A 27,409-nucleotide genomic window follows, 5' to 3' on the forward strand; every position below is an offset into this window, starting at 1 on the left:
AAGGAACATAATACTCTCAGGAGATAAGGAACCCAGATATTGTACTTCGTTCAGTTAAAAAAAAAAAAAAAAGCGAGCAGAACTTTGCTCAGGTCTCATCGCAACAGCACATGGATGAACATTTGTTTGCATTTTAATGACATAAAGGAGCTCCCTACACTTCACTGCCCACTTGTAGCCTGTAACCCCATGCCAATCCTTCACAGCCTGCTGAAATGCTCTTATGAATGACAGAAAAATGCTCTTCAAGTGTCACTTGACACATCTGCCCCCACACTGACCTCCGGGCAGCCTAACACTTGCACATATTTCCACTGCTGAATAAGCATGTCTCCTCTCTGTCTCAGTTCAATTTCCTCTGTGCAATTCTCCCACCAATCTCCTGATTACCCTGCAACTCTCACCCACTTTGGGTTTCCATTCAAAATTCGGGATGAAAAAGAACGAAAAAAAAAAAGCTCTTAAAAGAAGACAGAGATCATGACTGCTAAGAGCGGTTGTTGGTAAAAGAGCTTTGCTGTGTTTGTGAAATGCAGATGGAGTGATAGTGTGGAGATATTAAAAAGATGAGCATGATGGGTGAATGCTGTGAAGGTGCATTTGGACCTTAGCATGCTATATTTTGCCTATTTACACAACCATCATTTCAATTTTGGGATTGACCTGTACAATTATCATGAAGTGATGACCAAAGTTACATGCTTTCCAATTTTCTTTAGTTTTTTTTTGCTTTAACCTTTAAATGGCAAAAAAAAGCTTTAATGAAGAAGCAAAACTACAAAAAAGCTAAATACGTGCACTTTGAAAAAAAAATTTAAAAGGAGCGAACTCCTCATTTATCCACCTCCGAACAAATTAGAAAGTATAAGTATATAATAATAAGAAATAAGACATATATATATAAGAAAGGTGAAATGTGTGTGGCGTTGATATTATGTAAAATGAATGGTATGTTCCCTCCATCAGTCAGATCTCAAGTTCCTGACAATTTAAGTTCTTATCCCATCATAAACTGTTCTTTTTGTTCCTTGAGTTGGAAGGTCACACAGCAAGGCCCGGCTTACTTCAACCTACAACTTACTTCAACCCTAACATGTTTAAGCATCTCATCTTTGGCCTCTTCCACCCAACGTCAGCTGTCTGGCCGCCTGAATGTATGAGCTTCAAAGCTGGCGGTGTCAAGGCTACCTGTCTCAAAAGCATTTCCCAAGCCCCCTTGCATGACCTGCAGGTAGCCCTAAGGGACATTAATTATAGAGTTGTGTGACTTGTTGAGACGGAAGAAACAGACAAGGAGAAAGACACACAGGAAAAAAAAAGAGATGAATCCAGAGATATTGTTACAGATGCTGTCACGTCCTAATCATGTCATCGTGCTGTACAGAGGCGGAGCTGAGGCTTTTCTCTATCAGGTTTCCCATTCACCACCAGTGCTGCTACAAGAATGAAGAAGTAATGCAAACCGAAAAGTTTATTAAATGTGCATCCTATCCTTAAGATTCAAGTCAAGTCAAGTCAGAAGTTTCTGTAAAGTAATGAATACCTGATTAATTAATATCTTTTTTTTTTTGCAGAAGGAGTGCAACAGTTGATTGTTTCTACTAAACAAAATATAAAACGCTGCATTGTGTTTCTGTGTAATGATCCCTTGAAATAACCTCTGCATCCATTTTTAGCTTCAATACAGCAAAAAATGTGATTCTTTGACAATATGACATGTCAATATGGACTGTAAAGACTGTGTGGGGACAGCGATGTCTGCAGAGACACTCATCTACCACCATGTGATCGGAGCAATCTGTCCAAACAAACAGACGCTCCAACTGCACATTACCGTGTTAGGTCAGATGACTCGGTCATCGGATTCTGTACTGTCTCGACAGCTCCTGTTGCTAATGGATCAAGTGTGATTTCACAAAACGCAAAATAGGAGGAGGTCAACGTGTTTGAAGGTTACCCCTGTCGAGAAATCAAAATAAATAACATTCAGGTGTGCTATTCTCTGTCAACTGAGTGTCTTAATGATGCAAAGTTAACACATACTAAATAACAGTGTCTCCCTGTGCACTGACAGCCTCAGAAATAATTGACCAGCATGCTCCTAACTGAGACACAGTAGGCAGAGAATTCAATCCTGCAGCTGACAGAACCCATTGAGCATGTCACTAGATTTTGCATTGTACACAAAGCAGTGTCAGGTCAGGGATGCGGCCTCCTGCTAGTTATTTGCAATCGCATCTCTGAGGGTAAATTACCTGGTTTTCCATAATATGGTCTAGTTAAATAATTTCTTGACATTAAAGAAAAATCTAAGACATACAGCCTGTCAAAAAGTATGACAGACTGTCTCCCTCCCAACTCCTCCTTTCATCCGAAGTTTGACACCCCGGCAACTAAGACCTCATATTCAGTTTCCTCTCTCGGTGAGCCGAGGACATCTCTTATGCCAGACATAGATGTACGGCTGAAAACGAACAAAAAGAAACATAACCTTATTATGTTTGAAGACTACCAGTAGTGTGTCATTTCATCCAGATCTCTTGGGGGAAAACAAAACAAAACAAAACAAAAAACACATTACTGCTGGAGGGGTTTGCAAAGCGACGTGTGAGAGTTCTGAAGCTGCTCGTCAGTAAACGGGGGAAATCCGTTACCCCTCTGACCCGCGTGCGGTAACAGCCACGCACATACAGAGTACACCGTCCTGTCATTTTGTTGTTATACACGTGTTAAATCATTTACTTTGTGTCAGGAATGAGGATTTGACAACAAAAACTCACCTCACTAAGGGGGTCACACGGAAACTAAATCCCGTGCAGACAAAGCATAGTTCTACCTGCGAGAGCACGGCGCGCCACTGATAGCGACAAACATGACAATAGCTCTGCAGCAGTGTGAACACTGCCTTTAAGCTACACTTTGTAGGGTGAACAATACACATTCAGAGTGAACAACCCCCCCCTCACACAACACCCACCCTCCGTGGAGCTCGACATTGTCTGTTTGAGAGTTCAGTGTGCAGCGCCGCGGTCTGCCCAGCCTTTCTCTTCGCTCCGTCTCTTTTTTGTACATGTTGCCATTCAGCCGGACGATGCGGCTTATCATCGTCTCGACAATGACAGTAGGTGGAAACGCTAGCTTTCATTACACAAAGTATAAATAGTGTAATCTATCAGCCCCGCCAATCAGGATGATTGATTATGGGCTGTCAGGGAGGAGAGTGACACATTAGAAAAGTTTGGTTAACAATGCCTGTAGCTGGTGCGGGGCCGCTGCCACCCGGCCCAGTGATTAATGTGTTGTCAGTCTGTAATCCCACACCCACGCTTAATGAGGCAAGAATTTATCATCTCGGCAGAGTGGCAGATGTCAGGGGGAAAGGAATCCAAGTGGCTGGAAACAATATACTTTTTCTAGCCTGCGCTTGACATGTCTGACAAGCTCTAAAAACCACAAAAGCGGCCTGTGTAAGCACAAACTTCAGTGGAGGGATTTCAACTCTGGCTCCGTCCTCTATTGCACGAAAAGTCGCCGCTGTTGAAAGAAGACTCTGTCTCTGTTAACAGTACACTGAGCAGCAGACGTGACTTGTGTAATGGATTAAAATCAAGAAAATCTAAAGCTCTCGGGGAGCCACAAGCCCACTGCACCATGTTTGTGCATATCTAAAGGAGAAAACATTCACACATGTGAACAAAAACTCACACTTTGGTCCCTGTATGGATTAGAAAACACTTCATCTTTCCCGATTTTAAGCTCTTGAGTTTTTTAAGGAGCATATCAACATCTGCATGCCATAAACAACAACAAGTTTACTTGAATTATCAGATTTAAAAAAATCTGGATGCAATTTCAGAGCAAAGCTCCCTTCAAAGTCAACTACAAAGTACTGAAATAGTGATTAATGTGTACAGTCAACAACTACTAAGAGAAACAGGCAAAGAAATAAGTTATCTCTCGGAGAGATTTAAAGTTATCACAGCTTTGTGGGAACACCCAGTGGGGTAGAGGGTGTGGAAGAAAGATGGCTTGCTTTTTCTGAGCACAGAAAACACCAAGCCAGCTGTCCCTCATTAGGCATCTTTCTGTCACCAAGAGACCAACAGGGAGGATTAGCTCTGATTGGACTGATACGTTGGTGCACTGGGACACTCCACTACTGTATGTAATAGCTAAAAGCATCATTTGATAATTATAATTGAAGAGACGCCTCGCAGGCAATTATACTGTTGTTATTGCACACATGCAGGGATTGAGGAGGGGAATGCAACGGATGAGGGATCAGTTAATAGAGGATTATAATTAAATAATAACATTATATTTTATAGAATGTGCAAAACTGATGTGTTCGGTATTACTAGATTGTATTCCAGAGGCTGTCTCTGTTTCAACAGGAGATTGTTCGTAGACAGAAAAAAGAGAGTAAAGGCTTGGAGATCCACGGCTCTTAATATCATCAGGGTAATAATAGTTAACGTAATCATGACAATAACATGATTGATTGGATGGTTTGTCAAAGTTTATGAAAACTTTGGATGGAAATGAGAGCGAGTGGGGTTTCAGTATTGCCGGTCAGCCTTGGCCTGCTTCCTGACAGTTCTCAAACTTCACAGCTAAACACAAGAGACTGCGGGACAACAAATACTTCACTGCAGAGGCGTTCCTTCTCTGCTCTGGATGCCTGCAGAGGGAGAGCAAAATCAGTCAAGGCAACAGGGCCACTTCGTCACCCCATAAAAACTCTTAGAAAAACACACGTTTATTTTAATGTGCTTCATTCACCCCCCAAAAATTCATAATACATCTCTCGGTTTTCAATTCAGAGAGTGACATGACACTCAGGTCACACACTCTGCTTATCCAGGCTTTCAAGGAGGCAATAAATCAATAATGATACTGTCATATACAATTAAAGAGCGTTAAAGTGTTACAGAGTGTTTATGATATGTATAGGCCTGGATGGTTTAAGTGAGCGGCGTGGGCCGCTCCCTCTAATTGCTGTTGTTTTCTGAGCTCGTAACCCGCGCGTGAACTCCAAGCAGAAGCTGCCAGAACGCTCAGAACAGAGCTTGCTGTACTAGTCCAAACTCTGGACCAGCTCATCCGTACTTTAAAAGAAATGAGTTACTGAGAAATACTTGCAAAGGCATGCACAGCTCACTCAGATACTAACAGACGAATACACAAAGCTGAGAGAATGAACATGCATCTCACTGGAAGTCTCTCACACAAACACTTGCGTTTCGTCCATCACGCAAACTAAACATGTCTAAATAATTATAAGCATCTGTTTGAACATTTTGGATATGTTATCCTTAAAATACAGAACAGCAGCATATCCCATGTTGCAATTAACAGATAAGACATTATGTATAATATAGAAGAGAACATAATTTGAAAAAAAAAGCAGATAATCTGTCAGTGTGTTTATTTATCTAAACAATTCGCAGATAGGCCCTTAAAGTAGATATATTTCAATCACATATCCAACTCAATCTGCAGCGCAGCCGTTATTCAACTCATTGTATACAACTTGATTCAGAAATGTGTCATGAGAAGAGAGGAAAAAAAGAGAAATAGATAAATCAGGGCTCTGTATGTATTACAGCCGATACAAATCCAGAACCAAGCAGAGTGAGGAGAGGTAATAAACTTCCCTCCGCAGCAATCTGTTGGGTTACAATCACTTCATCTGTTGACAACCATATTCTTTGAGTTTTCTCAGAGGAAACATTTGTTCAGGAAAATGATTCAGCAAACTCACCGAAGGCACATTCACCAAGAGCAAGCTATTTGTTATGTTTGTGAGCTTTGGGGGAAACTCATAACTCTCTAGCAAAACGACGAACGCAGCGACAAACTTCACAGGGAGTGTTTGAAGAAGCAAAAATAACCAACCTATAGTAAAATGCCTCTTCTACCAGAGTCAAGCCACATAACGCACAATCATGGCTCTGAAGCCATGCACTCCATCTTATATTTGGACTGCTCCCTACTGTTGCAAAAAACTTAAAATGAAGCGCTGTCTGCTGCGGGCTAAAACAGGTTAGTGTCCAGGGGAGAAAAAACAGAACTGAAAAGATCCACTTGAGGACTTTCCTGGCTCTGTCACTGTCAATTGCCTTGAAGAACCGTTACCCTGTGTGCAAAGACTCATGAGACCCAGAAGCTGGCTCGAACCACCCTGCGATGCAGTCTGCTTTTCATTAAACGCAGGAAAAAAACAAAAACCAAAGGGGGGGAAAAAATGAAACTTGAAAATCAACTCAAATCCTTCATTCAGGGTAAAATCTAAGTGACATTTGAGGAACGCTTACGTAGTCCTCAAACTGTGCTAAGTAAGGGCGATTAAGGAGTTTTTTTAATTTCTCAAGAAACATTCTCAAACTTGTGGGTTGGAGTAAATGTTATGCCGCCAGTTTAATTTTATCTTATTTTTTTATTTTCTGCTGCGCTCGGATCTGAAAACAGAGCGTGCTGTCAGAGTGTTTTGATAGACACGACCGGTTTAACCCAAGGGCTCGACAGCATAATGTGGACTCTCATGGTGGAGTGGAAGGAGGTGGAGTAACTGAGCCAAAAAGTACCACATGTATTTTCCAAAAGCAGCCAAGCACAGTCCAAATGGGTCTGCGTGGTTTAACGCCATTTCATTCCATGACCTCTAAGTCCTTAAAGAGAATTATCACATTATAGCATTCCAGCACGCCCAATTTCCCAAAATACAGCTCAAGGCTTTTCCACTCTGACTCTGCTTAGTGTTGTGGTTTTGGGAAAACACTTCAATCGTCACAGCTGTGTGTCTTTTCTCTTTTTTTTTTCCTCTTTTGTTTATTTCAGGTATTTATACATTTTCCTCCCTCTGTCTTGTCATTTCGCCTTTGTTTTTGTCCAACTGCTTGTCACTTACACTGAGAAATGCTGCATAACAAAAAGAAGACAAAGAAAATCTCTGCTGTCACTACTTGAAGCGAAAACGAATACAGTCAGGCGAGTCAGAAAAGGGCTCTTTGTCATCCACTCTTGAATGCAATGTCCATTAATGCATAAAGACACGCAACACCAAATGAATAAGCTGAAAAATAATTCAGTGGGCACTTCATTCATCACAAATATGGTTTTCTTTTGTGTCATTTTGTTTGTGCTTTTAGTTGGGGTTTGACTCCTTGACATTAAGATGTACATTTCTCTCAAGGCAACCACTTTCTTGTTAATTCTGCACTTTTCATCCACGGGCTTTTGAGCGAGTCTGCTTTTTCCTCCAAACAACTGGCCGTTCGGCTGTCTGGTTGTGATTTAGGCAACATGGAAAACATTGGGAATGTATGAAAAGTTATGATGTTCAGATTGTGCTAAAAACCATAACTGCTTTATCAGAGCCATGTGGCGCCGCTCGGTGCCATGCCGCCCGCAATGGCATGATTAAAAAGAACTTCAAATTGTGGTCACACTCAATTCTGATATGACTCAAAAGAGGTCTTGAAAGTTCAGCACTGTCTTTCTTCCAATGCATACATCATGCAAGAAGGAAGATCTGATAGGGAAAGGGGCTCTCTCTCTCTCTTCAAATTTACAGTACGCTTTTGGGAGCCGGCGAGTATCACGGCTCTTCTTCTGCAGTTGCTGCTGCAACTGTGGTTTCAATTTATCTATGCTGTCTTTTTTTTAGGCCTAAAAAGAAAGAGAAAAAACTGATGCACAGCGAAAAATCTTAAAAGAACATATCCAAAGTTGAATAATAAAATAAAATAAAAAACTCAAATTATTTTTGTCATCATGTACTTTTTCCATCCTGCAATACTTCCTCTAATTGAGACTCAAATGGCAGTGCAGGCGACAGCGAGACAGCTAATTACCATCCTTTGTAATGAAGCTAATGGCAGACACTGTACCGTGAGCAGCACCCTGCTGCACCAGACATAAAAGCGAACACAAATATCTAATTATGCCATCATCTCTGCCCACTTTCCTGTTTCTGTTACAGACACTTCGCTAATTGGTGGCCTGCACTATCGGTCAGCTCACAATCACTCGGATGATGTGGACAATTAGAGCCAGGAGGTACTCATGGTTCATCAAGTCAGCGACAGTTGACACATCATGTCTCATCTCACTCAAAACAAACATTATGGAAATGCTGCCGTGACATCCCAGACCCCAGACATGGGATATATCCGGAAAAATAATGATAATAATAATAATAATAATAATCGTAATAATAATAATCCACTTTTGTAGACTCATTCAAACACAGCTAATGAGGAACTGGGGATAGAATATGTTCAAGCGCACAAAATACTGCTCAGTGTAAGAGAGACAGATTTTTATCAAAGCTGTTACCATTTACTTTGCATAGGGAATAAATAATCATATACAGCAAGTTCAAAGACACAAAGACACAAAAACACAAACATCATGTCAGCTAGAGTCTGTGATTATCTCTCCTTTCATCTATGGCTGTGGCGACAAAGCAAACATTTCTTTTTCCCTGACAAGCTATGTAAATAAAATCTTAAAAGTGACTTTACCCTGCCAAGAAGCATTGTCTAGGTCCTTATTTTCTTTTTATATAAAGTGAATGAACAGTGTTTTCATTCCACTTTTCTCCATCTACCAAACAGCAGACGAAGGTTAAATTATTTCAGTGCTTCGCTTTCTTGACTGCCACTTGCACGAAGGCTCAAGAACAAAGCTGAGCAGGAAGTGACACTTAAAGAGTACAGCTTCTTAGCTAATTGTTGGAAACAATTAGTATTTTGTTTTACTTGCGCGCTTTTGAACCCAATTTCGGCTCACATGCTTCTGATTTGTCACAGGATGCTTTCAGCTTCTCTGGATCCAATTGTGCCTCTCAGGCTGACTGTGAGAGCCCTGGAGACTTTGAAATGAGAAAGCTTAGCTGACCCACACAGTAAATATTTCATGACCTTATAATCACATGAAATCAAATCTGGACAAAAGGCGTTCATTCATTTTGCATTATAAAAGGAGTTAAACTAAAGGAATAAAGAAAAAAGATGCGTAGGGGGGGCGGTTATTGATGAATTTTCCTATTTCTAATTAGTCTACTACAAAATGAGAGATGGACCAATAGATTCATGAGCTTGAGATAATTAAGCGACTGTGTGCAGCATGTGCATGAGCTGTCACTCCAATCGCAAGCCATGTCACACTTAGCAAGGCAAGTACGACCGGAGAGCCGGCCGTTGTCTTTGATCTGGGCTCATGCATACAAAATCAGGTCAGGCCGTGGTCACACACACACACACGCACTCCCATACAACTCATGCATGCATAAAATATAACATGCATGTATACTTAAAACTGTGGAAAAGTCTGGGGGTTTTTTTCGACAAAAATGGACAATATGGACTGGAAGAACGGAAGGATAAGATTTTAAAAAAGAAAAGAGAAGAAAGTAAAGCATGTAGCAAACCAACTCAATACTTCAGAGGGACTTTGACTTAAATAAATGAATAAAAAATAAAAGTAATTAAGAGCAGAGCTTGACTTACAGCTTCGGACTTGGGCTTGACCACTTTCATGAATGCCCCTCTTGCCCGTGCCTCCATCAGCTCTTTTTTGGTCACTTTCCTTGTGTCCAGAAATTTCAGTTGGGGTAACTTGAAGAGAACAAAGTACCTGTGACAAAAGAACAATTCAGCTTTAGTATATAACACTGCCTTAAAAAGTCTCCTTGGTGGTTGGTTCTTGACAAAGAGGAACACAGAAAATATACGAAAGTGTGTAAACTGAGATACACACTAATCAAACTGACACAAATTCTAATATTTAAATGCACTTATCAGAACAAATTGAAAAGAAGACATGTTTACTCAGATTAAACCATGATGCAGATCTAATGCTGATATTTCCTCATATGTAATAACCTTCAAAGCCGATAAGAAAAAGTATGCCATATAAATAGCACACAGGAAGATACAACCTGTCTGCCAGAGCTGTCACTCTGGTAGCATCACAGATATCTTTTTAAGCTTTCAGACACACTGTCTTTCATTGTCAGAGTGAAAACGTCAAAAGATTATGGCTGGAATACACAGACGACAAGCGAGGTTGGAGGAAACAGTATGTCAGGGCCGGGCCAGTAGCCAGAGAGGATACGCAAGGAGCACCTAAGTGAGGGTGAGAAGGGGCGAGGGACACGGGTGCAGACGAGACCTGTGCTCAAAGAGCTGTGACAAATTGATGATGGCGATGGCGATGAGGGGATATGGCAAAGCCTGTGTCAAGTTTTCAACACCCAAGGATAATAAGGAGGGGAGCAGGTATCAGATTTAGCATGACATTAGATGTAAAATATCTCCATGTAAAATAGTAAAAAAACTAAGATATATCTAACCTAACATCAAACAAAACATACAATACAATACGAAGACAGCTCCCTGGCCAAGAGAAATTAATCTAAAACATTCTTTATCACGTCTTCCTAAATGGATTCCTGTAGCAACATATTACAGGCTAAAGGGACCTGCTCCTAACCCCTTAATAAGAATCAATTTTTTCTCTGATGGGAGCACTATGCGCTAAAACCCAAAAGCCCCTTTTACCGTCCTGCGTCTCCCTCCGTGTAAAAGGACTTTGTTCAGGGCATTTCCATGATGAAATGTGAAGATGCCCTTGGGAGACATGGAGCGAGGTTATTCTCCATAGGTAACCTACCATCACGGGGTCAGAGCAGATGACAAGGCTCTGTCAGCCAGTGGGGATATTAATGATTCAACCATAACCACAGCGGGAGGATAAGAAAGCAAAGGAGACGTGGGGGTTAGGGTGGAGGTTGAGTAGGGGCTTGGTGATGGGGGAGAAGGTGACTAGGGAGAAACACTGGATTTACTTTATTCAGCAACAGCAAATACTGCTTTTGGCTATTCTTTGAAGTAGTTCTGGTTGATAAAATAAGGAGGTACAGTAGATTAATCTTGATTTTTTTTTTAAAAACACACTTTGAAGGTTCTTCGGAATACTCTTGAATCTTTTATTTTTGTAACAGCTTTGAGGTCGTAACAGAACAAGACACTCAAATACCTAAATATTTGTATCAGTTTTTATTTTTCACACAAAGTCTTATTTATATAAGTAGTTAATACATAATTATAGTACATTCATAGTACATAGTCCATCAGCCTCAATTTTTTTTATGTTTTTATTGAAGTTACTATATTTTATTTTCTTATTTTAATTGGGGATGAGCAGTCTAATTATTACAACAGTATATGACATCTGCAAATTCTGCCTGCATCAGAGGACTCGTTTCAAAGTCTTGCATAACTCATCTTAGCAGGAGTACGCCCTAAGAGAATGCTTTACTAATCTCTACTTACTGTGTTTTGAAAGTATGTAAATTAAAACTGCACAAAGGAGTTTTTCATGTCAAAACAGCAGTTTCAATTTCATGTGCATGCAGGGATATCTGATTACATTTAGGAACCATTATCAAACTCTTGTGGTCTCCCATCCCTAATATCAGTAAAAACCATCCACAATGACCTTGGTTCCAGTTGTGTCCTGCGACAGCTGTGTGTGGCTTTACGGCGCTATATCACACATCAAGTACCTTAGCCTACTGGGAAACGGGGCCTGCTATGTTTCCCAGCACATCAATAGCACATCAATAGCTGTGGACATCACAGAAGAGGCTACTAAGAGACTCAGGAAAATAATGACTGAAGTGAAAACAAGAAATTCAGCTAGTAGGGCAGTGTCAGCATAGAGACTTAACCTCGTCATCTACAGGGGTGACCTCTGAACTAAGATTTGCGGAAGTTCCTTTGTGCTGCTTTAAACACTTCCATGACTGCAGTGCCAACTTATATTGTCTTTTACAGGATCGTGCCTAAGAAATCTTATTTCAGTCACGCAGTTAGTACTGAGAGTTTGTGGTTTTAATCCTGGCAGGGAGCTCTCTGTGTGGAGTTTGCATGTTCTCCTCATTCTCTGGGCTGTCCAGCTTCTAAATTAACCATAGGTATTAGTTTGAGTGGTTGTTTGTCTATATGTGCCCCTGCGATGCACCGGCGACCTGTCCAGGGTGTACCGTTCCACTGTTCGCTCACAGAAAGCTGGGATGGATCCCCATGACCCTAAATAGTAACATCCAAGCAAAGGTAACGGATGAATGCACAGATTTTCATTCCTTTCTGGGAAGGTCTTAGCTAAGTCATTAAATTCATATTAATAATCATACTTAAAATTTCTATGATGGATGGTAATATGAAAATCTCAACAAAGGCCATTACAAAGACCCACAGTGGATAATTACTATCAAAGCACAGCTGGTGGTTGAGGCACTGTGGACTCGTCTTTGATCTGCCACAACAGCTCAATGTACAAACTGATAATTCTCAGCAGGGTAAGAGGTCACAATGTCACATCGAAATTCATTCATTTTTATACATGACAAAAATAGAGAGCAAGAAACAGGATGAATTACATATATTTTCATAATTTCAAATTTGTCAAACTGTCAGTTTTCAGAGGATTCAGAGTGTTGCGTTGCAAAACAAGTAAGCTTTATAAAAACTTCTGCTGTTGTAGTACTATAAATGGCCACTGAGCATGTGCAGAGTTGTCTAAAAACAAGACGACATGTAACCTGCCGGAACACTTGACAATGGCGTGTGAACGGCTGGTACATTTCGGTGCCACAGCACTTACCGGGGCACCAATGCAGTGCACCGGGGTGTTTCACTTGAGAACCAAGAGCTCCTGAGGCGTAGAGCTGGGTATTTATTGCCCAAGGCCAGTGCTGTCACGACCTGCATACAGCCTAACCTTGTCAGACATGAAATCTGCATCATGCTCAAATTGATGTTTTACTATGTGACACATAATGAATATTACATTACAAGAACGTAGACATTGTCAGTCAAAACAGAACAGCTTTCCTCACCAGTAAGATAAGCATGTGAGGAGAGGGGAAAGGAGCGGGGGGAAGTAAATGTGAGAGTGAAGGGGGGTTGAGAGGGAGACAAAAAGAGAGAAGGAAGATTATTCAAGAAAGGCATGAGTGGTAAATGATTAATAGGAAACACAGAGTCAGAAACAAGCACTTATGGCTAAAACAGACAAAAGAGAGCATGCTTTCCGCCTTTTATCGCATTTCATGTAAAGGACCCTGACAAATGGTGGTCATATTGCATGGCTTGAGGCCGAGCTTGATGTTTAATGCATCATCCGCTCTGGTAAGGCAGGGTAGTAAACACTCATTTGTGGTGGTGACTAGTCACACATGAAATCCATTTTGCAAACTGGAGTGTGGGGGGGCCAGTTGACAAAGCTTTTAGAGTGATGTGGCTGAATCCACAGTCTGACCATGAAATGTACAGGCTGGTGGTTGTTTAGAAAACTGAAAAGACAGAAAACGGGTTTCACCAGAATATTCAATTCTACTGCATTTGAAAAGCTACCGCAGAATAGTTCAGTATCTAAACCGTCTGACGAAAAATATTAGCGCGTGAAATTTTAACTATCTTTCCATTTATCCACCTGTCCACACATCCGTATATCCAGTCATGATATAAATTCCTCAACTGCGTGTGATATCGTGACAGTTTGCTCGTGCAGTGACAGACCTGTATCTCTGGTAGTCATCCTCATCCTTATCCAGGCTCACCAGTTGGTTGGGGCAGGCCTCGTTTCCCAGCAGGCTGAGGTACTTGAGAGATGGGGTCACATCAGCCAAGTGTTCCAGCAGGGCTTCGATATCAGTCAGGTGTCAAAGGGCGGATGTCAAGGACCTTGCGCTGTTAATTACATTAGCATTTACTGCCCGTGCAGCCCCTCCCTGTCCTGTCTGCACTAAAACACATCACTGTCAAATTTACTGAGGTGCTCAAAGAGGCTAGTCAGTGGCTTTGTGAGACTGGGCAGACAGAGGGGCAATTTAAGGTGCAGGCTTTGGCATATGGCACTGACACAATTTGGCTCCTGCTTTCACTCTTTCTCTCAATCTCTTTCATTTCCTAGGTGGCCGGGTGCAGAACAGTGACAAAATGATGGATGCCCTGTGGTTCAAACAGTCCGTGCTTCTCAGAGCTGTGCTGTGGAAAACTTTTGCGAAATGTGGAAAAAACAAACAGCCCCTAAGCAGGCACATTCATCACTAATACATTCACTTGGAAAATTGAGCCCCAATGTGTCAAAATACAACTGCACTAATGCAGTGCTCGAGCTTTAAAATGGCACTGTGCCACGACAGGATGTACATAATTGGCCTATTAGCATGTGCCGACCACTTCACAGCCAAACTCAGCACACAGTCCCAGATGCACACTTCAAGGAGTCCCAGTTTTTTAATGTTGACTCTAGAAGTGTGTGTGTGTGTGTGTGTGTGTGGGTGTATGTGAGAGAGCGTGAGCATCGTTACCCAGCAGGATCTGCATAACCAAAGGAAAACAGGACACATTGCTGAACCTGCTCTGAGGCTTGCAGAGGAAGTGCACACTTCTCTGACTGATCATAAACAGCCCTGCAACGTGTCTAAAAATGCATGTCTTATATTTTGCGGCAACTGTGCGTCGCTCTGATTTTAACATATTTATAGTAGCTGGAAATAATAACACAAAGGACTATTTACAGTCCTTTCAGTTGAAATGTGAGGATGCACCTCTGTGTTAGGAGACAAACTGAATTCCTGATCCTTTTCATTTCAATGAGGGGAACTGGAAATAGATGTATCTAATGTATCCAATGCCTATGTGGAAAAAAGTAATTTGATTTTATATTATTTTTATATTTACAAATTGCTTATATTAGGGTTTATTTGGGGATGTACTTTAAATCCAATAGTTATGTTTTCTGAAAATAAAACATGTCTTACTGACTGTTGAAACTGATGCCACTAGAGGTCCCTGTGGTTCAAAAACTAGTCATGCGTGGGGCCCTGTGACAGCCAAGTTTATCTACTCTCTTTTGAAACACAAAATACTTCCTGCAAAGCCAGGGCATTAAAAAGTGGCTCTTTAAGATAAGAAAGGAAGCAAAGAAACAAAGAAAACTATATGGCTGATTGCAAAAATCGGTGCCTGCAATTTATATCTGGATATTGTACTAAAATTCAAAATAAAAGTAGAACAGTGATTTTCTTTAAAGGATATTTGGTTCTTATTAAGTGTCAGAGTGTGGAGGTTGGATAATCTGGGCAACTGGAGGTCATTTCCAAGCACATTGTTGTCGACGACCAGCTCTTCCAGCTCAGTGAACATTTTGAGGCCTGCCAGTGACCTGTAATGATAAGGAAACAGGAAAACGGTTAGGGCTTTAAATCTGGTCAGCTCTTATCGTGCAGAAAGAATTATTTCAGCTTCTCTCTTTCATACTCCAGGAGAGTTCGGGGTTTGGGCCTGTCAGGGAAGTGAATGACAAGAATTAGAGGTGCTCAGCTCCCCTGGCACAGTGAGGCATCCTTCAGCGGCTGGCAGGATGAGGGATGGGGGTCACTTGTGAGTAGCCAGGATTCAAAACAAAAGGCTTCAGAAATGCGGCGAGCAGGATGAATTTGTCAATGTCTTGTGCCTTGAGGCGCCCAGTTTCAGCTGACCCTAACCCTCCATTCCCAAGACAAATCACTCTGTCACAGTTCACCTTCACTCCCCAGACACAAATTTAACTTGTCATCCATCATTTTCACAGAGGAACAGGAATACACTTGCAATCACAGATGGAATGGAAGGAAAACTTTTGTGCTACTGTTTCATGATAGGGTTACTGTTGAAATGTTAACATCAAAGGGTTCTTTTTTTTCTGCATTGCAAAGAAACATTTTACCTTTCCTTGCTCTCTTTCTCTTTTTATGACACATTTCAAAAAGGTGAAGGGTCAACTCAGCTCCTTTACTCTCTGTCTCCCTCACACATATCCACATTAACACAGACATAAAAATGACAGAGGGTGGTGTTAGAAGTTATGTTAGGGCCATGCAAAGTTCAAGTCATACAAGCTTCACAAAGGCAATGTGTGTGTTTTCTGATCCTTCACTCTGTCAGCATGCCATGCTACAGTTTCCTAGGAGACTTCATTGACATTTAAATCTGATAGAACAAGGACTATGTACTTCTTAAAACTTCTTATTGTTCACATTTCATAGAATATGTATTTTATATTGGATACTTTCTTTTAAAATTGCAACAGTAAGTATCTGACTACAACAATTATTCATTCTAAGCAACAGTTTCAAAATACATGTAGCATGGTCTTTTGTAAAGGTTAAAACAGTTGGGATGACATTAAGTTTCATTAAAATTACATTTCAGTGTACAATATCATATTGCTACAGGGTAACATCTGCTTACAGTAATGTTTAAATAGCTGCAGCAGGAACTACTGCTACTCCACACAGGATCTGCATTGGTGTAAGCGCATTGTGCAGACCAGCTTAGATGAAAATCTGCATATAGATGGAGCGGAGTACTATTCAATGAGAAATACACACTAAACATTTTGAAAATATGTTTGGACAAATAAAGACATGAAAATAAAAGAGGTTTGGACCTGGAAATTGCAAAAAATTTAGAGTCTGAAAATACACAAAGATAGTATCGTGATGTTGACGTGTCCAACAAACTCATCACTGAATCTTTGCAGATTTTCTTTAATTAGGGCCCGAGCACTGACAGTGCGAAGGCCCTATTGTATCTGTAGGAAATGTTTTTGTTTTTCTCATTTTTCTTCCGACTAAATGAGGGCCTTTTTGCCCCCCTAAACGTGCCCCAAAAGTCACCAAATTTTGCACGCAAGCCAGGCCTGGCGTAAAATGTGATATTTAATGGTTTGCATTAATGGGCGTGGCAAAATGGCTCAACAGCGCCCCCTAGAAAACTTTGTGCCTCAAGGCCCACAATACGGTTTGACGTACATGCACGAAAATCGGTACACACCTGTATCATGTCGCAACTTAAAGAAAAGTCTCTTGGCGCCATGGCCGAAACCGAACAGGAAGTCTTCGGCCGTTAATGCGGCCCGAACCGTAACGCGCACCCAGGTGTGTTATACATCAAAATGTGCGTCTAGATCCTGCGACACATTACTTTTCTCAGTCAAAAGCGTTACCGTGGCGACAATAGATGCCAAAAAGCGCACCCCCCCCTTCACCTGATTGGTCCATATTTGATAGTCCCTACTTTCTGCCATAACTTTTCGTCATGTGCTGAGTATGCAATGTATAATGTTCTGGAGATGAAATGTGTCTATATAAACATGCCGAAATAAACGAAAAAAAAAAAAAAAAAACTTTTGAATGGTTTGACATAGAGAGTCGTGGGTGGTGTCATCGGACATGGTTTTGAGTACTTGACTTTTATTGGTGAAAATTGCACGCGCGGCCCATTCATTGCTGCTTGCAGCTTTAATTATTACACATTGTTTCTGCTCGACGGTTCACATTTTTTAAGTGCTTTTTCCATGCAATCACTTTTTCCAGCTTTAAATAGACATAGTCCACGATCAAAAAGAAAAAAAAACAACAACACAACAACAAAAAGCTCATGTACACAGTTCAGAAACTGCCAGCGACATTGATCAACGAAATAAAAAGTTGCGTCTGTCTTTTTTGGGTGGAAAAAAGCCATTCAGCACATACACTGTTGGCTTACATGAGAGACAGACTGAGCACACGTCAACAAGCCTAATACCCTTAAAAGAGAAGAAAAAAAATGCTGATCTCAACTACCCAGTTTGCTGGCAAAGCTTCTTGCTGACAACCTTCCATCAGGTTTGGTTAATTCACCACCAAAATAGATCAGTGGAGACGTGTCAGTTTGATGGATTTCAATTTGCCTTTGTGATTTTATATTACCTGTACTGTAGGTATGAGTGTGGGCATATATGTACCCTGTATGTCTCGTTTGTCTTAAGGTGTTTTTAGATTGGATCCCGCTAATATCACTGGATGATGAACGTGTGTTTAACAACACAATTTGCAATATAAACGCAAGGCGTGTTTTCTGTCACCTTTGGCCTGAAGATGAGTTGAGTGGAGGGAAGACGTTATCCGGTTACGTCTTTAACGTAACCTGTGTGGGCGTGTAGATGGCGTATTGTCCATCAGCAACATTTTAACGCCGTTAGACAGGTGTAATTTTCAAAATGAGTATGGATGAACACCAGGATGAGCGTTTTTTGGCAGGGTTTTGCTTCTTCCAAATGGACGGTTTGCGTGAAGTTGGTCAAAAAATGTACCATCCTTTGTGGATCCAGACATACGCCGGTTTATCGCATCCTCAGCTCCGAGGCTGATCAACTCACAGATCTCCTCGTCTCCCCAGTTACTCATCTTGTAATTATAGGCCCTACCTGTGAAGTCCTGCTGCTGTTGTTACTCCCATCAGCTGTTTCCTTATTTTTATAAAATAATAATTAATAAAAACTTTCCTGGTGGGTTGTACTCAGGTTACGTGATCAACAAACCCCTCCCACGACCGGCCACCCCGGGTTAGTTCTATTTGCATTAGACCTGCCCCGTGGTCAAGACTACCCTCGGAGGAGAGTTATTCGCGGGGCAGCTCGGCACGCCACCCCGCATCGGTCAATGTAAAAGGAGTGCACGAGGTGCTCGATCTGCGCGTTAAAACGCGGGGTATTCATCAATGTAAAAGGGGCTTTTGAGTGACCAGACAGGACAAAGCAGCTCCATGTTGACTTAACATGGCAGCTTCACAAACCCACCATGATAAACAGTTGACATGCTGTTTTTTGCTGATATGATCTGTTTCATTTTTTCGTGGTACTATGAATCATGGCCAAACATCTCTACTTTAGTCTTATCTTAAATTGATCAGGAAGTGTTGATACAGTTTTGCAAATCAAATTTTTGCTACCATGTTTTTTTTGTGAGAAATCTTGCTTTGTCTTTGTCTTTCCATTTTTCAGTTGTGAATAATATTCATCTTTGGAAAATATTTAATATCAACATGGTTGAAAATGGCATTTTCCTTCCCAGACTGATAGGCAGCAACAATTGCTCCTTATATGGGACAGGTAGTTCTTTTTTCCCTGTTTAAATTACAGTAGGTCCAAAGATGTGAAACATATGAAGTGAAGAGTGTGCTTATTTCCCTCAACATGATTTCAGAGGATGTTAAGAAAATCGATAGTTTTCAGACGCAATGATCTGTTCCTTTTCTTTAATAAATCAAAAAAAGAAAATTACATACATAAAAAGTTGGCCGCCCAAATACAAGTTTAGCTTAAAAAGCACTGAAACACAGATGTGTCTACGGGCCCTAAAACAACAAACAGTAACTGCAGTTTATACATTTTTCTTCAGTGCAGTAAATGTGTTTGCCCTGGCAGAGAATTTACAACAACAAGCAATTAATCTACAAGTACAATCTTTGTTAATGTGTAGTTAGACGCAATCTTCCTCCACGCTGGATAAAAATATTTTTTCGTTTACTGAGAACAAAGGCTCCTAACAAACCACTGCCACCTGTGTATGCATGCACTTGGACGCCTGTGTATTTGTGTGTGTGTGTGTGTGTGTGTGTGTGTGTGTGTGTGTGTGTGTGTGTGTGTGTATGATGGGTTGCAGTCCTGTGGGTTATGTTATTAGCTGCTCGGTTAAAGGGAGCCGCATGGCACAGGAGGGAGCCTTATTAATTGTTGTTTTCATGTCACCACCACTGCGTGCACTGGCTGATTTAATCAGTTAAATTCACAGCCAGGGGAGAGCCACTAAGTCCCATCCAGCATTAGCTACAGTGCAGAGATTGAACTTCTAATACTCTCCAGTTTTTTCTAGCTGCTCCCTCTGCAGACTTCCACTGCTGGTTTCATTACCTTGTATAAGCTTTCTGGTTTAAGTGTGAGGCTTAAAGAACTAAAAGTTTAAGCACTGCAGTAAAAGTACAAAGAAAAAGTGTTTTGCTTTCAACGCAATTAATGAAAATAACTTGCTCGAGACATTGATCTACTGAGATTTTGTAAATGGCAAAGAGCCAAACGCATACAGGCACACACTCATTTTGCAGTAAACATACATGAAACAGTTTTTTAATGTAATTCTTTTGTAATTGAACTCCTTCAGGAAATGTCTCAATTTTAGTGTGAATGAAAATATTTCGCAGTTATTTTAGTAGATCTGCTAAAGTGATTTCCACAGATGTCACCCTTTGTCATAAAACTTGATGTGAATTATCAAAGAAATAATATAAACATATAAATAATATATGAAAAACTATTTACTCAAATCATAGTGCAGAAAACATACAAATTTAGAAAAACAAATTATGACTTCTACTGTATTTATGATTATATTGGTTTTTCTTATCTAGCAAGCAAAAGACAGACGGAGGCGGTAGCTTTAACGAGGTATGGCAATAAATCCTCCCCTTGTTAAGATAATTATGATCAGCCCCATTGTCAGAGCTAATAGTTTACACAGGCCGTCTTTACGCTTTGACTACCACTTAGCCTGTGTAAGCCTGATATTGTATATAATCCCAAACCGTGTGCATCAGTGTACATGCTTTCAAGCTTGCATGAGCAGTTCATGTATTATATGTTGGAGTCACCATTATCCACAAATATCCAGTCAACTGAGCACAGAGAGTAAATATAGTCGTTTCTAGTGCTGAAACTCAGCATAGGAAGCAGGGTGTGAGAAACCAGGCAAGGACATTGGAGAGGAGACACCGACCCAGAGAACCATCCAGATCAATACACTAATACTGATGCAGACAGAGTGATTGATAAACCACTGCTGACAACACAGGGAAGAAAACACTCGACCATTATTGGCTAAAATGTCAGTCACTCCTGCCAATGGTGCGCACTAGTGTCATGTCGAATATCCTCAGGCAACACATGAAAAATGAAGGACAGCAGTCTTTATATATATATATATATATATATATATATATATATATATATATATATATATATATATATATATATATATATATATATATATATATATATAATTTATTTTTTTTATTACACAGTCTTCCTTTTATCATTCCAGCTGCCCAAAGCAGCTGAAATGAGACTCTGAAGATGATGGCTCACATGTTTGTGTAATACAATCATTATAGAGCTGTAAAATGAAACCGTTTCAGTTATTACAGTGTTGATGGAGATCACAGAGACAGAATCCCTGCTTCTAGCATGTCAAGAAGTCTCTGAGTGTAATAGATATTAAAAAGTGCACACAAATACTCAGTCGTAGTTTACAGTTCTGCACCCAATGTTCTCTTAAAGGTTGGGTTACAAGAGATTGGGGTTATTTTAAATGAAGGGGGAAGAACTGCAGAGAGACAAGAATACTGACACTGTCTTCAGAAGGCAGCAGATAAATGTTTGATGTATTGACCAATACTTAAGTCAAGATGGCCTTCTTTTGAGCATAATACTGTGCATAGTAAAGTTGTCTGAATCTGAATCTGAATCTGAATTCAGTGCAGACTACAAATTGCCTGCTAGGATACGGTACCTTATTTTAGATGATAAAACAAACTGGATCTGTAAAAGCCAGAATGTGGACTGAATTCAATAGACATAGGAAGAAAAGTGAATGAGGAAGGGTTGGCTTAAGAAAGTGAGATAGATTACAATTAAGTATTAAAGGAAACAAAGTAAAACACAAAATAAGTGCTGAGAAGCAGTGGTTTCCAATAACTACAAACTCAAAAACTCTGGAGAACAAAAAAAAAAAAGACTTTGTAAAACTGATCATTCAAAAATCTGTTGATATATGCATGGTACAACTAGATCACAGACCAGCCTTATATTACTCAAGTCCAGGACTCGGACTCGAGTCTGACCTGAGCTTCAATTTTAGGGACTTGTTACTTTCCTCAGACTTGGGCATTGTTAACCCAGACTTTGACTCAAACTCCTGCTTTAACTGCAATTGAACTTGTAAATCAGATAGACGAGTCTTCAGATTTTTATTGGATTTGATTCTATGTAACGTACCATAATTATTTTTGGCATATTGACTATAGTAATTTTAATACAAGTTTCATGCAAGCTGCACGTTCCCACATGCCATGGGTTCATTTATTACGCGCATTATGTGTTGGGACAAAACAACAACGTTCAAAACTCCAGGAGAGACAAGTCTGTCAGCTTTGCTCTTACTAGTTTAGTGGTACAAAAAAGCCCTGCTAAGTGTTTCATCCGTAAAAGAACCATTGCCATCTGGCAAGCATTCACCCAGAGGAATAAATGCTACAATAAAGGTTTTTGCGCAGTTTATAGCAGGGGCAGAGAGGTAGAGAAAACTCTTTGACCATGAGGGAAGGGGCTTGATGGCCAATGAAATATAGTTAAAACTCACTTTCAGAGGCTACTAGCCTGTTGGCTCAATGCTAACCTGCAGCTGGATGTGAAACCCATTGATACTAAAATGGTGCTAATTCTGTAACATTAGCCGAAACAGTTTGTCCATAGGCACTAACCATTGTCAGACGGTGCAGATGATCTTTCAGTTACACTTTTCATTTGTAACATAATTTATTTTAATTAGCTTTTACTGATTTCCATGCTAGGTAGTTATATTTTTGATGTACCTAAAGACAGAAATAAGCTAATAATGCTTACCAACCTAGGATATAATGTTTTACATGCTGCCAAGTACTGTATATATATATATTGTAGTGAACTGAGAGTGAATCCTAGAGTGTACTGAATCAATATGCAATGACCAATCACTGCATGATTTTCAAGAGTTCATTAACTGCCAAATGGCCATTACATTACTTCAGCTTTCCTCTTGATGGTGCCTTATCTACCTGGCTCAGTTCAATGCAAGAGTCACAACAGTGCACCTCGATTGAGGAACAGTGCCGACCGTCCATGGCTGAACTATGTAGGAGAGCATTGCAACTATTAATGTGGTGTGTACTAAGTGTGAGGGTTAGAGTTAGGGTTAGGGACTACAGTAGTACACTGTTTACTAAGTGTGAGGTCCCAGGCTTGGTACTTATTGCTCTCTCATAAAACATACATTTCTGAGTGTGCTGAGCATAATTTGGGTCTAAATTCAAGTTGGCATGGTAATACAAATTTACCAACCTCATCTGGGGGGCATTCCAGTTGCAGTATTTCGACCATATCATGTCCTATACATTTAATTGATGTAGTAGGCAATTGTGTTAACTAACTTAGGCCGGATTGAGGCAGGATTTATGAAAAAAATTTGTATACGTTTTAAGTTTTCTAGTAATAATGTCAGATGAAGCGTTCCAAACCCAAAAGAATGAGCCCTCTAGTGCAGGGGTTCTTAACCTTTCTGACCTTGGGGCCCAATTTTTTCAGTAGCCTACAGAGTGGCCCGGGGCCCATTAAATATTAACACTTTATAGCAGGGGTATTCCACTAAAACTTTAAGAGGTCCATTTAGAGAAAATTTACTCAAGCGAAGGTCCAGAACATCATAATATATATATATATATATATATATATATATATATATATATATATATATATATATATATATATATATATATATATATATATATATATATATATATATATATATATATATATATATATATGTGTGTTTGTATATGTATGTATATTCAAGTAGCCTCATCATAGTTGTATATACATCTGCATCTGACTGGTATATTAAAAAAAGTACATATTTGCCACTTAACATGTGTAACTTGAATTACACACATTTTTTTCTCTTAAAAATAAAATACATTTTATTTTATTTTTCAAATGCTATCTTATTTTATTTCTCTACCAGCAGTTTGAATTTCCCCTTTTCTTTGTTAATTGTCTCAACACATTTTTATAATAAATTAATATAAACATTGGTGAGCCTGGAACGATATTTAGTTTTACAAAGCAAAACTTAGTTTGATTGTACTTTATTTAAGATATTACATTAATATTACATTAATCAGTTGTCAGAGGACTCAGCGCGTCAGGTTTCATCCGAGCCTGATCAGCTGAGACGGGCACAACCCGCAGCTCTCGGGATGCGGAGCACCTGAGTCTTTCCGATGCTTTTGAGAAAGCCCGAACAGCCCAGTCCAGCAGACACGTCAGCCCACGCATCTACATGTACAATCCTTCAGCAGTAACGACGGAGCCCGCAAGCCCGAGCGGCACCGAACACCCCGGCCGCGGGGACGCGTCGGGATAAATGATCACGCCGCGCTCGCTCGCTCTGGGCGCAGACCCAAGTAATCGATCCCTGATACTGGCGGATCTAAACCTACTCTGTGCAAAATTAAGGATTTACTCTGTAAATACACACCATTTCTCTTACTATTACACGTACAGCTAGCTGAGTGTCTTCTCCTCATTTGGTCGGGAGTTGCTATGCAGTCCCGCGGCCCCCGCGGCCCACACGTACAAAACAGATTTTTTTTTTGCGGCCCACTAGATGGCGCTCGCGGCCCAAGTGTGGGCCGCGGCCCTATGGTTAAGAATCACTGCTCTAGTGTATCTCTCCTTTGCCTTGAACAGGCTGTGTGCTGCAAAATGTGCTGCAATTCGGGCCCAAATTTCCCGCACTGGGCTGCGGATGTGACGTCACATGACGCTGCATGCGCGTTCTCCCCGTTCTCCCATGCCGGCTTCGCTGTTGGCTGCAGTACCCCCGACGGCCGTCGTGGTGAAGGGTGGCGCTAGAGAGTCTCATTTCTTAAAAGGAGCCTCATGCTCCTTTAATAAAAAAAAGTGTAACACATGTCTACTCATTGCCCCAAAATATCCTGAAGGCTTTTTGCTATTCTGTACTGCAATAAATATGTTGGTCTTAATGTGAAATCCTTTAAATTATTCATATTCCCACATTTTTTCGTTTTAAGATAATCACAGCACCCTTTGAACTGACATTTGTAACACAGAACAATAAAGTGGTGATGGGTGTGAAAAGCAAAGAATGAAAACAGCTACTAGATGCACGTCGATCAGCACCCATGTATTTCCCTTTAACGCACAGAAACAAAACAGAAATAAAAATCCAAAAATAAAGCATCTAATCATTATTAGAAATAGCTTCTAAGAAATTACATTTTCTTCCAAACAACATGATACCCTGCAATGCCTCAAACATTCCTCCTACCTCCTCTACACAGCTCTGATCAGGTCCGTTCCGGCACTCTTCCCTCCAGCTATAGTTTGAGGCCTCTGTATGGCTTCATACATGCATCGCTGAATTAGGCTGTCATTATCTGTGTCCATCTCCCTCACAGTTCCCCCTTTTCTCAGAACTTATTTTACTTACATGCAGACAGTCACTACTCAGTGTGGCACCCCTTTCTCTGCACCACCAGGCCTCAGGTGGCAGTCATTTAAACATCACACATCCAGGACACATACAGGATTCTATGAATGCATGTCAATTCACACATGGAAAGGGGATTACTTGTCTCCTCCCAGGCAGCTGCAAATGACTATTAATGCCAATGCAAATCATTAGAGTACATTTGGCGCCCCAAGCAAATCTGCTCTTTATATGGGTTCATGTTAATCTGTTTTGAATATTGCTCCATGCTTGCTTCTGATATGTGTTAAAGCATCAGAAACTAAAAAAAAGCTGTCAACTGATGTAAGGGTTTTACTTAACAGAAGGTTACATCACTTAACTCAAATGTGTTTGGATCCACAAATTCAAGAAAGAAGAAATCTGTGAAATACAATTAACATCATTTATGTAGAAGAATTTAAATTCCACTGATTATCACTACACTTTGTATGGAAAAAAGGATATGAGAACTCCATATTCAGTTATTGAAAATGTCTACAACAGTGAATGTCATCCAGAATGTAAACCAGGCTTCCTTGTGAATGATCCTGCAGTGTCTGAGTTATAGAGTACCCCGTTGAAGTTCCTGCTGAGTGTGTGAGGTTAATATGTTCTCTCTCAATGTCATTAGCACTGACAGTGGGGCTCAGAGCACTGTGAACCAGGCAGGCCTGATCCTATCAATTCAAACACACTGGCCCTGACACGCGCATGCACACACAAAGCCAGGACCTGACAAAATCAAAGCCACTGTACTGAGGTCAGCGTTACCTGCCCTTATACTTCCCTTTGCACCTCAAATCACTGTCTGAGTATTGACCCCAGACCAACCGTGACCAAGGGATAAGGATTTGACAGACATTCCTGTCAGCTTCAACCTATAAGCCTTATTTGACCCCCGTTTGTCCCTAGATCAAATCTAAGCTCTAAAAATGACCTGGACGAGAGGTGGAACAGAGCTGCTCATTTCCCGGTGAAGAAATAAAGTGAGAAATCCCAGCAGAAAGATAGATGTCTCTTTTAAAGTTTAAGCAAGTGAGTTTTGTTACATAAAAAGACAGAATGACAGCTGTTTTTCTTGTACAGCACGTACTATACATCACTGCAAAAATACATCATCATAGCCGGCACAATACTTCCCTCCTAACACAGCCTGAACTCTGCTCACAGTCCGGCCATGAGTCTTGTGAATGTTTGTATTGAAAGATTAGTTGTCTATCCACATGACAAACATCCTCCTCTCTCCGTGAACGGGAGCTGAAAATCAATTCACTGATGCCATCTCAGTCATTGAGAACGTCAATGCGGCAGAAGCATCCTGCACAGGGGAGCATAACTTCAAGTGTGCATATAAAACTGTAAAATAACGTCGAAAGGGTCAATAAGGCAAACCATATGAGAATAAGTGTGTCTTACGTTGAACAGAGACTTCTTCACTGATGAAGGATTGCACAAAAACATATTCTATTACACAATGTGTGACCTCCTGTACTTGGAAAATGAACTAATTTACAGTACTTGCAATTAAATGAAAAAACATTAAATAACAGATGCTACGATGTGTGAGGAAGAATCCCTGAGTGCCTTGTCTGTCTGTGTACTCTGTCATTACAGTGTTCAGGCTCAGTGCTTGTCAACATTTCCCTGAGAGGAGAAGCCAACCCGCATTACGTTAGAATGAGTTCAACTGTCAACTGCCTGCCATTTGTATGCCTCAGCATCCACCTAATAGCAAATAATCACTACCCCACGCTCTCTTCATGGCAAATGATCGATGTTGTCTTGATGTCTGATGGATGACCCTGCCACAGTGATGTCCAGGCATGCATTAAAAACCACCTCTATGAAAAGCCTGTCAGTCTGATGAGCCCGTGCACGCAAACTCACACGCGTGTGCACACGCCAGCGCTGGGGGAATGCACACAAACAGTCAAAGGAGAAAATGAGCAAACCGAGGAAAAGCCACGATCCAATTCAACAGTAAAAACTAAAGTTAATTTCTTTATATTAGCGGAACATTTTGCAGTGTGACAGGACCTGTGGTGTGATTAGTAGACGGCATCACAAGAGGCAGAATACTGAAGGACCACCTGGGATGATTCCCCTCCTCTTACCCTCTTTCCAACACACAAACAGCTACCTATTACCCCTCAGTGTTCAGATTAAAATGCACAGCACCACAATCTT

General features: G+C 40.6%; 1 protein-coding gene across 1 annotated transcript in view; it reads right to left on the reverse strand.

Moving 5' to 3' along the window:
• Window positions 1-27,409, reverse strand: part of lrmda (leucine rich melanocyte differentiation associated) — a 239,197-nt gene that overhangs the window by 59,137 nt on the left and 152,651 nt on the right. Inside the window, exons 3-5 of the mRNA XM_061745610.1 lie at window positions 15,117-15,243; window positions 13,593-13,732; window positions 9,516-9,642 (exon numbers count right to left, since the gene is read on the reverse strand). Of these exons, the coding sequence (XP_061601594.1) occupies window positions 9,516-9,642; window positions 13,593-13,732; window positions 15,117-15,243 (394 nt within the window). The remainder of the gene's footprint in view (window positions 1-9,515; window positions 9,643-13,592; window positions 13,733-15,116; window positions 15,244-27,409) is intronic.

Source organism: Cololabis saira, chromosome 17, assembly GCF_033807715.1.
Source record: "Cololabis saira isolate AMF1-May2022 chromosome 17, fColSai1.1, whole genome shotgun sequence".
Classification (NCBI taxonomy): Eukaryota; Metazoa; Chordata; class Actinopteri; order Beloniformes; family Belonidae; genus Cololabis; species Cololabis saira.